This window comes from Camelina sativa, chromosome 20 (assembly GCF_030686135.1).
Source record: "Camelina sativa cultivar CO46 ecotype springtype chromosome 20, ASM3068613v1".
NCBI classification, from domain to species: Eukaryota; Viridiplantae; Streptophyta; class Magnoliopsida; order Brassicales; family Brassicaceae; genus Camelina; species Camelina sativa.
Genome location: NC_141899.1, coordinates 8313289 through 8325039, shown reverse-complemented (window position 1 = coordinate 8325039; position 11751 = coordinate 8313289). Strand labels below are relative to the sequence as shown.

The 11751-nt window shown below is 39.0% G+C and overlaps 1 protein-coding gene and 1 long non-coding RNA gene across 3 annotated transcripts; one reads left to right on the top strand and one right to left on the bottom strand.

The window, feature by feature from the left end:
• The first annotated feature begins 581 nt into the window (after positions 1-581).
• LOC104770107 (disease resistance-like protein CSA1) lies at positions 582-5006 on the top strand. Its single transcript, XM_010494458.2, has 5 exons — positions 582-1232; positions 1327-2530; positions 2648-2962; positions 3139-4029; positions 4113-5006. The coding sequence occupies exons 1-5, from the start codon at positions 748-750 to the stop codon at positions 4737-4739; spliced, it is 3522 nt and encodes a 1173-aa protein (XP_010492760.2). The 5' UTR covers positions 582-747; the 3' UTR covers positions 4740-5006.
• LOC104770108 (uncharacterized) lies at positions 3102-5648 on the bottom strand. Of its 2 annotated transcripts, none has more exons than XR_764486.3 (2): positions 5199-5648; positions 3102-5095 (listed from the first exon to the last, which is right to left on the bottom strand). It is a non-coding gene; the product is annotated as an uncharacterized LOC104770108 (long non-coding RNA). The 2 variants fall into 2 exon arrangements; XR_015593529.1 differs by having other exon boundaries at positions 4712-5095; positions 5536-5640.
• Between the last annotated feature and the right edge of the window lie 6103 nt (positions 5649-11751).

Genomic DNA, 11751 nt, shown 5'->3' with positions numbered 1-11751 from the left:
GCAACAGTTTGGATTAATCAGATTTCTCTTTCTCTAACCCGTTTGGCAAACGGTAGAGTTTAATTGATTCTGTATTTTATCCTTATGCTGTTTTGCTCTTACTGATGAAAAACAGAAGAATCTATCTATCCTTGATTTCATCTCGGCGATAGCTTCATTCATCGGAAGAATCGGTGGCTCCGATGGCGAAGGATGACGATGGAAACCTTTCAATTGCTCATGTTACACGTGTTACTGATACGTGTCTTTGAGTGGACTTTTTTGACTCAATCTTCTTCTTAAGCGGTGCAATAGTGAACTCAAATTGAGCTTTTGTTGTTTTCGTATTTTGTTGGGCTACTGCCTTTGCTTTTGTGGGCCTTTTGTTTAGGCTCGGCTTGTATGCCGTGTATGTTGTAGGCCTTTTGTTTAGGCTCGGTTTGTATGCCATGTATGTTTAATAAAAAAATCTTTCCAGGAAAAAAAAAATTGATATATATATATATATATATTGGACTAATTAATTAGTCAAAAATGGAGGCTGCAATCCTCAATCTCAAGCAATGTCCTCCACAAGAGTATTTGTTATCCTTATTTATTTTATTATTGGAATATATTGACAGAATATGCATTTCTAAAAATGTTGACTAACCGAAAAAAAAAAATGTCTAATCATTTGTGTAGGAGCAAAGGGATGGGTTGACTTGGCTATTTTCACTTTCGAATCTTGAGAAGACTAAAACCAGACAGAGAGAGAGAGAGACTCCAATGGCAAACTCCGCCGGTTCTAAGTTCAAATCATACGGTAAGCCATCCCAAGACCAAGTGTTCATTAACTTCCGGGGAGTGGAACTGCGCTACAACTTTGTTAGTCATCTCAAGAAGAGCTTAACAAGGAATGGGATCAATGCTTTTATAGACACAGATGAAGATATGGGCCAAGAGCTGAACGTTTTGCTCAAAAGAATCGAAGGTTCGAAGATAGCTCTAGCGATATTCTCCCCGAGGTACACAGAGTCAGACTGGTGTTTGAAGGAACTGACGAGGATGAAGGAATGCAGAGAGCAAGGCAAGCTCGTGGTGATTCCAATTTTTTACAAGGTAGAGCCTGCCACTGTTAAAAGACAGAGAGGAGAGTTCGGTGACAAGTTCAGAGATCTCGTGGAGTGCATTGATGAGGACATCAAGAACAAATGGACGGAAGCTTTAAAGTCTATTCCTCTCTTAACGGGATTCGTGTTAAACGATAAAAGGTGTAATTAACACATTAATTTGTTTACTTGAGACATCAAAAATCTAAAGTTAGTTAGTTACTCATATTTTTTCTTTACTCATATTTGTTCACAGCGATGAGGACGATCTCATATTCAGAGTTGTCAAGGAGGTTAAAAAATCATTGGATAACATTTCACGGGTTTCATCTCTCAATCCCCCACAAGGTACTGTTCTTTCCTCGACAGTACACCAGAAAAAACTTGACAGTTCTTGCGGAGTTGAATTACGTCTAAGGCAACTAGAAGAAAAGCTATGCTTCGGGTTTGAGAACACAACTCGTATAATTGGTGTTGTTGGGATGCCTGGAATTGGTAAAACCACTCTAGTCAAGAAGTTATATGAGAAACTCAAAAATGAATTCTTGAGCCACGTGTTAATCCTAGATATCCATGAAACATCAAGGGAACATGGCTTATGTTACTTGCCCACATTACTCTTGGAAGATTTATTGAAGGTTAAGAATCCCAAGTTTGAGACCATCCATGCTGCTCATGAAGGTTACAAGGATCAACTACTCAAAACCAAAGCACTTGTTATTCTTGACCACGTCAGTAACATGGAACAAATTGCTGCTATACTCGGAAAATGTGATTGGATTAAGCAGGGAAGCAAGATCGTCGTTGCAACAGGTGATACGTCGCTGATACATGATTTGGTCGATGATATTTATGTAGTCCCTCAACTAAGCTACAAAGACAGTTTACAACACTTTAACCATTATGCCTTTGGTGATCAGAGCAATGCTCAGAGTCAGAGTTTCTTGACGCTGTCGACAGATTTCGTACATTACACCAAAGGAAATCCACTAGCTCTAAAGGTGTTGGGTGCTGAGCTTCTGGGGAAAGATGAGTCTCTCTGGAATTCAAAATTGGATTCTTTGATTCAGCACCACAAAGGTCGATCAAGAAGCTCTAGAAAGATGCGAGCACAAAGCTCTAGTGAGATGCTTCAAAGTGTTTGGAAAGAGAGCTATGATTGTCTTAGTCAGCAACAAAAAGATACACTTCTTGACATAGCTTGCTTCAGGTCGCTGGACAAGAATTATGTAGCAAGTTTATTAGATTCACATGATGCAAATTCCACTGACGCTAGGATTGAAATTCAGAAACTAATAAACAAGTTTCTGATTACTATATCTGCCGGCAAAATAGAGATGCATGATACACTACATATGTTTTCTAAGGAAGTTGGTAGGGAAGCCACTGCTCCGGATGGAAAAGGGCGACGAAGGTTGTGGGACTATCATACTATAATTGATGTGTTAGAGAACAATAAGGTAAATACTAACTTCTTGAATGTATTATATTACTTTCAAGTTGTTCTGAGTAAGGTCATTGTTTTGGTATCGGTGTTATTAGCTCATGTCTTGTTTGTTACTGATTAATGATTATAGGGAGTTTCAAGTGTCAGATCTATCTTCCTTGACTTGGCTGATCTTAACATGAAGAAGAGCTTACACAGTCAAGCATTTGTCCTGATGCGCAATATGCGGTACCTCAAAATCTACAACACCTATTGTCTTCAAGAATGTGATCGTGACATTATGCTTAACTTCCCGGATGGGCTCGAGCTCCCATTAGATGAGTTGCGATGTCTCCATTGGCTGAAATTCCCATTGCAAGAACTTCCACCAGATTTTAACCCCAAAAATCTTGTGGACCTTAAGCTTCATTACAGCGAGATTGAACGAGTTTGGGAGGGTAACAAGGTACGTAATTAGTTGACTCTTTTTCACTTCTCTTAGAATTGAATCTTTTGTTGTACTGCACTTTTTAGTCAGTTGATTCTTTTTTCGTTCGTCCAACGTAGTTAGCTGGTTAAGTTGTGGCTAGAGTCAACTTGTGTCCTGTTAACGGGTGGCTGACTCTCTTTCATTCACAACAGGATGTATCTAAACTTAAATGGATCGACTTCAACCACTCAAGAAAGTTGAGTACCTTGTCAGGATTAGCGGAGGCTCGAAATCTTCAAGAGTTGAACCTTGAAGGCTGCATAGCGTTGGACACATTGCCCCAGGATATGGAAAATATGAAGTGTCTTGTTTTCTTGAACCTCAGAGGCTGCACAAGTCTTAAGCATCTTCCAGAGATTAACTTAATATCTCTGGAAACTCTCATCCTCAGCGACTGTTCAAAATTTAAGGTATTTAAGGTGCTTTCAGGAAAACTAGAAGCAATATACTTGGATGGCACTGCGATAAAGGAACTTCCTTCAGACATTCGGAATCTCCAAAGACTTGCCTTATTAAACATGAAAGGCTGCAAGAAACTGAAAAAGCTTCCTGACAGTCTCGGTGAACTGAAAGCTCTTCAAGAACTGATACTCTCTGGCTGTTCAAAGCTCAAAAGTTTTCCAGAAGTTGGGGAAAACATGAACCGTCTAGAGATTTTACTTCTAGATGAAACTGCTATCAAAGAGATGCCAAATATATTCTCACTGAAGCGCTTATGCTTAAGCAGAAACGAAAAGATTTGTTGCCTACCAGAGAACCTCAGCCGATTTTTTGGACTAAAATGGCTTGATATGAAGAACTGTAGAAGCCTTACATATCTTCCTAAGCTTCCACCAAACTTGCAGTGCTTAGATGCACATGGATGTAGCTCACTGAAAAGTATTGCACAACCACTTGCACATGTTATGGCGACAGAGCATATTCATTCGACTTTCATTTTCACAAACTGCGTCAAATTGGAACAAGCTGCAAAGGAGGAAATTTCATCCTATGCTCAAAGGAAATGTCAGCTACTACCAAGAGCACTTAAACTCTGCAATAAGGTATTTTTTTTTTTTTTCTCTCTCTCTCTCTCTATCTTTCGGAAACCAAGATTTACTGACGTGTCTCCTCTACAACTTTGCAGGATCTTGTTCCTGAGATTTTGTTCAGCACTTGCTTTCCTGGAGGTGAAATACCTTCATGGTTTAATCACGAAGCAATTGGATGTAAGATAAAGTTTGAATCGCCCCAACATTGGAAGTACAATAAGCTCTCTGGGATAGCCTTTTGTGCTGTTGTCTCATTCCAAAACTGCCAAGATCAAACCAGAACAGAACGAGAAAAAACCAACAACTTGTCAGTGAAATTCACTTGTAAATCCATAACTGGAGATAAGCCTTGCACCGAAACGACTTGGAAAGTTGGGAGCTGGACGGAACAGGGAAATAAAACAGATACGATTGAGTCAGATCATCTCTTTATTGGCTACACCAACTGCTTTCACCTCAGAAAACATCTTGAAGACCAGCACCCCAATCAATGTTCTCCGATTGTGGCATTCCTTGAGTTTAGTGTGACCAACAGCAACACTAGTGGGGAAGCTAGGTTTGAGGTGTTGAAATCCGGTTTCAGTTTTGTGTTTGAACCTGATGAGAACAAAAATCCATTCCGGGATGCAAACTCTGATGCAAGTCCAAGGGATGACGACATCTCATGTGAAGCAACAATCATCAACGAAACTCATTCAAGAACTAATGGTTTTCTCATGTGAACCAAGTGAAGCTCATTCTTACACCAGACTTCAGCAGGGAATAACAAATATTCAACATTTGATCAAAATGTTGTTCAGCTCCAAGAAGGAATATCGATCTTATGGTGAATCGAATTATTCCCAAACAACTAGTCAGATCTCTGTTTTACACTTAATTTATTCATTGATCTTTTTGTATCTCCATTTTGAATTTCTCTCTCTCAACTGTTGTCCAGCTTGGTCCTGACCTTTCGCCACCTAGCCAATCACACCAGCGTGCTTATTAAATTCAACGTCCATCGAGTGCCAAAAGTCACCAACATACTCCTGCCAAATTCAAAAATAATTGATCTCCCTATATTGCCCGCTGGATTGGACTGATACAAAGGCAGACCACGATAGAAATAAGAATCAGAACAATTGGGCCATAAGTGAGCAATACATTTCTAACAATGACGCCACCAGAAGAGAAAAACTGACCCTGTTTATGCTACATACTTGGACAAGTCACTTGGCTCAAACTCTACAATAGAGTTATAACCAAATGTTGCACCAACGGGATTAGAAAACTAACAATAAACTCTACAATAGAGTCCAACTTGGACAAGTCACTTTTCATTTTCACCTAAGCACTTCGACGGAGTTAGAAAACTAAATCAGCACCCAAATTAACAAACGAAGACGACAGAGTATACAAATCAGAAGCGGATATATAAAACCTAAAACTCGATGATTCTGAAAGAGAGAGAACAAGGAAATATAATTTAACCAAATCCAGAAAAGAAAAAAAAAAGAATTGACGACAATATAAACGAACTTAGAGTCTGGAGAATGAGGGGATTGCAATTCGGAGAAACAATGTGGCGAGACGGAGGAGAAGAAGAAGAAGAAGAAGAGGGTTGAGAGGGTCGTGAAGCCGGAACGTTTCACAGGGAAAACAACAAAAATCTCGAAAACTAAACATTAGTCTCTAGTGGGCTTTTATGGGCCTTTGAAATATTTGGTTTATTCGGCCTTTCAATTTACACATCGGAGCTACTGAGCAATTTTAATTTATATATTTTAGTGTGTCAAAAAAGTCGAATGTGTCAATTTGATTTTGAAGGTTCGACCTCTAGATCTACACAAGACAATGATTAGTTGACGAAAATGAGCATATAAAAGAAATTGATGGCGTGATGTCGAAAATGAGCATATAATAGTTTAACTCCTACCTCATGACTTAACTCTTTCTGATCTGACTACATTGATATAGGGTGGCACATGTGACTTAACTTCGAACCCATTACCTCAGCATCATTATTTACACCTTCTACCAATTGAGCTAAAGAAAATTTTGAAAAATTCAGAGACGAAATATTACTTAGCCCGTAAACGGTCGCAAGCACATGCTTGGTTTACTTGGTCTCAAGGCCGGTTTTAGGCTTTAGTCTACTGTTTACCCTATGCTAATCTACCCCATGCTACTCTCCTAGCTCATTTGACATAGGCATGTCCTATGTCTTTTTTATTGTCTTTCCAACATATTTTTTTAAAAAAATTATTATGATTGACATATTGAGTATATTATTTTCTACTTCTGATAATTTAACTCTTGATAAATTTTAAAAACATCATTTTAATAGTAAAGATTACATTTGAATTTTTAAAAAATGCCGGTCCAATTAGTAACTTAGTAAACATATATTATCTATTTTGTAATCCGTTTCATATTTTAGAGTTAAAATTAGTCTAATATTATTTATATATGTGAATTCAAATAATAATTTTTACATATAATTACATGTTTATTGTGCTTTGTAACTGAGAAAATGTGGAACTAAAATTTTCTAAATATATCTAATATATGTAGAATATTGTTATTATTATTATACCCTTATTATTATTTGAATGTAAAATTTTATTCAATCAAAATCATTTTATACAATAATGATTCATTGCGTTTGTAAATTATCATCAAAAAAACATTAAAACAAATAGTGGCATTTAAGTTCTTGTATATGGTCAATTAGAGAACCACATCGTAGCAGTTGACACCTAAGCAGTTCTTGTATACAATAAAAACAGAATGTGTTTATTTCCAGTGTTGACACCTAAGCATTTTTGGGTAACCTGGAGCTGACACATCAGATTATTTTTCTACCAATAAAATTATTTTATTAATACAACTCAGCTTCATTTTTTTACACCTAAGCATTTTTCTCCTTTACTTCTTGACACATCACAATAATTTGTCGTCATATGAAACGAATTCACAAAAAAAAATGCTAATCCAAAAACAAAAAAAAAAAACTTAAGACGGATCGAGCTTGAGAGAGATTAATCGGAGATGGAGCAGAAGACTAAGAAAAACCTTATAAAACCAGACAGAGATGGATGTTGAGAGAGAATATGGATGTTGAGAGAGAAGATGGAGAAGAAGATTATCATACACAAAGTAGAAGATTAAGAAACATGGCTTGAAGCAAAACACATCCCTTAATTCTACTGTTCGATTCTCTATGGCTATTTCATTTGTGTGAAATTGAGATTAAGGAGTTTTTAAATTTGTTTTGCACTTTTTGTATCGTGAATTTGATGTATGGAATTGGTGGCGACCCCTAATTTTGATTATGGGGAAACTTTTGTTCTTTCTGGGTTATTAGGACTTGGGGCATGAAGTGTTATGACTCAGTTTCAACTACAAGAAAAGCTTAAGTGTGGAGAAGACTCTCGGTGTATGAGAGGGTTAGATACAAGCTCAAAGTTAGCACGTGGGAGAGTCACATGTGAGTGGCACGGATGGAGGTTGTTACAAACAGCCGAGGGTAGATCCGTCTTCCTAGTCTCTATCTCTTATCTTCTCTTAATCTCGATTAAAAGGTTGTTAGATCTTGTTAAGCTGAGTTGAGAGAGTGATAGAATCAGTTTCAGAGAGAGAGAGAAGTGAGAGCTTTGTAATCGGATCAGATCATTGTTCTAGTGGATTACCGGAGAAGTTAACTCCGGCGAGACGTAGCGTTTCCTCATCGGAAACGTGAACTCGTTAAATCGTGTGTCGCCTCTTTCTCTTCTTCTTTACAAGTTCTCTCAAGTTCTATTCGTGTGTCTTGCATTCGATTCGTGTTCGTATTGGTCAAGATTTGATCAGGTTTTACAACAATTGGTATCAGAGCCACGGTTGTGGCTAGGTTCGATTGAATCGGAGATGTCTGGGGTTCCGATTGCGGTGTTCGATGGTTCGGGGGATTTCTCTTTGTGGAAGACAAGGATTCAAGCTCATCTGAGTGTGATCGGGTTAAAAGACGTGTTGATTGAGAAGGTTTCATCTCTGCCTCTCACGGAGGAAGAAGAACAAGATCCGGAAAAGAAAAAGAAACGTGAGGCGGATGATGCAGCAAGATTGGAGCGGTGTGATAAAGCGAAGAACGTTATCTTCTTGAATGTTGCGGATAAAGTTTTAAGGAACATTGAGCTTTGTGAAACCGCAGCAGAGGCTTGGTCAATGTTGGATAAGATGTTTATGCCAACGTCTCTTCCGCATCGTGTGTATTCACAGTTGAATTTCTACACATTTAAGATGCAAGAGAATAAAAAGATCGATGATAATATTGACGATTTCTTGAAGATAGTTGCAGATCTTAATCATTTACAGATCGAAGTTTCTGACGAGGTACAGGCTATAATCTTGCTAAGCTCTTTACCTGCTAGGTTTGATAGTCTGGTTGAGACATTGAAGTATAGTACTGGTAGAGAAAAATTGAGACTGGATGATGTTGATGGTAGCTGCACGAGATAAAGAAAGAGAGGTGGCTCAGAACAGTAAGTCAGTTTCGGAGGGACATTTTGCGAGAGAAAGGTCTGAGGAAAAGTATAATGGTCAGAGCAACAAAGGTAGAGGAAGGTCTTGATCTAAGTCTAAGGATGGTAAGAGAGTGTGCTGGATTTGTGGCAAGTAAGGTCACTTCAAGAAACAATGTTTCAAGTGGATTGAGAAGAATAAAGGAAAGACTCAAGGTTCTGAAAAGGGAGAAGCTGGTTTAGCAAAGTCTAAAAGTGAAGCAGATTCTGCTATGGTTTTAATGGCGGTAGATGAGAGCCTTGCTACGTCTAGCTGTAAAACTGATGAGTGGGTTCTGGATACGGGATGTTCGTTTCATATGACTCCTAGGCGAGACTGGCTTTATGATTTTAAAGAAGTTCAGTCGGGATACGTAAAAATGGGAAACGATACTTTGTCACAGGTTAAGGGAATTGGCAGTGTGAAGATCCAAGATTCAAGTGGTACGTTTGTGGTGCTAACAGATGTCAGGTACATGCCATCTACGTCCAGGAATTTGATATCCCTGGGAACCCTGGAGGATAAGGGATGTTGGTTCAAATCTAAAGATGGTATTCTAAAGGTGAATAAGGGATGTTCAACTATTTTGAAAGGTAAAAAGAGAGATACTCTTTATATTCTGCAAGGAGAAACAGAGATTGCCGAGTCTAATTCTTCGGAGTTGTCAAAAGACGAGACATAATTATGGCACAGCCGTCTCGGTCATATGAGTCAGAGAGGACTCGAAGTTTTGGTGAAGAAAGGTTGTCTTAAGAGAGATGTCATCAGGGATTTGAAGTTTTGTGATAACTGCATGTTTGGGAAGAATCACAGGGTTAGTTTCTCACCGGCTCAGCATGTTACGAAAGAAAAATTGGGGTATGTTCATTCTGATTTGTGGGGGTCTCCACATAATCCAATGTCGTTGGGGAACTGTCAGTATTTCATATCATTTATTGATGATTTCTCGAGGAAGACGTGGATTTATTTACTGAAGAGAAAAGATGAAGCATTTGAGAAATTTGTGGATTGGAAGAAAATGGTGGAGACTCAATCCGAGAAAAAGGTTAAGAAGCTGAGGACTGACAATGGTTTAGAATACTGTAATCAGTATTTTGATAAGTTTTGCAAGGAAGAGGGTATTGTAAGACACAGGACTTGTGCTTATACTCCTCAGCAAAACGGAGTTGCTGAAAGGATGAACCGTACCATAATGGATAAGGTGAGAAGTATGCTTAGCGAGAGTGGTATGGAGAAGAAGTTCTGGGCAGAAGCAGCTTCTACAGCTGTATATTTGATTAATAGGTCACCTTCCACAGCTGTCGAATGTGATCTCCCAGAAGAAAGATGGACTTCGAGGTTGCCAGATCTGAGCTCACTCAGGAAATTTGGTTGTTTAGTCTATGTTCATGCGGATCAAGGAAAGTTGAATCCTAGAGCTAAGAAGGGTTATTTTACAAGTTATCCTGAAGGTGTTAAAGGGTACAAGGTATGGGTTCCTGAAGAGGGAAGATGTGTTATAAGTCGAAATGTTATCTTCAGGGAAGAAGTTATGTACAAGGATGCTAAAGATGGTTCGCAGTTTGATGCTCACAACTTGGATCTACAGAATCAAAAAATGCTTTCAGACTTGCTTGATCAAGGTGGAGTTTTACAAGAAACTGATATTCCTGTGGAAAAGACTTTAGACAAAGGAGAGTCGTCACAGAATCAACGAGAGTCTATGGCTAAAGAAGAAACTGTAGAATCTGAGGGAGAGGAGGACTTAAGTGATTACCAGTTAGTCAAAGATAGAGGGAAAAGAGCAATCAAGGCTAACAAGAAGTATAGTGAGTCTAATATGGTGGGTTTTGCCTATTACACTGAAGATGGAGGAAGATCAGAGCCAGGATCCTATAAGGAAGCATTGTTAGATCCTGACTGGGAGAAGTGGAATGATGCTATGAAGGAGGAAATGGTTTCTATGAAGAAGAACCATACTTGGGACCTTGGAGATAAGCCGGAGAATGCGAAAGTGATTGGTTGTAGATGGGTTTACACGAGAAAACCTGGTATTCCTGGTGTTGAAGCTCCGAGGTTCAAAGCTCGTCTAGTTGCGAAGGGTTATACACAGAAAGAGGGAGTAGACTACTCTGAGATCTTTGCACCAGTAGTTAAACATGTTTCAATTCGATATTTGTTATCAATGGTGGTGCAGTTCGACATGGAACTTCAACAGATGGATGTAAAGACGGCGTTCTTACATGGTTTCTTAGAGGAAGATATTGTGATGGCTCAACCGGAGGGTTTTGAAGATGGAAGCCATCCTGATCGGGTATGTTTTCTCAAGAAATCTTTATATGGTCTTAAGCAGTCTCCTAGGCAGTGGAATTTGAGATTTGATGATTTCATGAAAGGCATAGGTTATAATAGAAGTGCCTATGACAGTTGTGTTTATTGGAGAGTGCTGGAAAATGGATTGTACGTATATCTTCTATTATACGTCGATGATAAGTTGATAGCATCCGTGAGTAAGAGTCATGTTCAGGAGTTAAAGGATTGCTAAGTCAGGAGTTCGAGATGAAAGATTTGGGAGATGCCAAAAAGATTTTGGGCATGGAGATTATTCGAGATCGCGGTGCAGGTACATTGGTCTTGTCTCAGGAAGGCTATGTGAAGAAGGTGTTGAAAACTTTTCAGATGGATGAGGCTAAGTCAGTAGCTACACCAATGGGAGCTCATTTCAAGTTGAAGGCAACAACAGATAAAGAATATGAAGAACAATCTGGTAGGATGAAGGTAGTTCCTTATGCTAATGCTGTAGGCAGTGTTATGTATGCGATGATAGGCACTCGACCGGACCTGGCGTATCCTGTTGGAGTTATCAGCAGATACATGGGAAGACCTCTTAAGAGTCACTGGGAGGCGGTCAAGTGGGTCTTGAGGTACATAAGAGGATCGGAGAAAAGAAGTTTGTGTTTCAGGAAGCAAGGTGATTTTGTGTTGCGAGGATATTGTGATTCGGATCATGCAGGTGATGGTGGTACCAGAAGGTCTACCACTGGTTATGTTTTTACAGCAGGAGGGAATACTATCAGTTGGAAGTCAAGACTACAGAAGGTGGTATCTCTCTCATCAACAGAGGCTGAGTATATGGCTTTAACAGAAGCTGTGAAAGAGGTTATTTGGCTTAAAGGATTAGCGGCTGAGCTTGGATTCTCTCAGGGTTTTGTTGAGGTACACTCTGATTCTCAA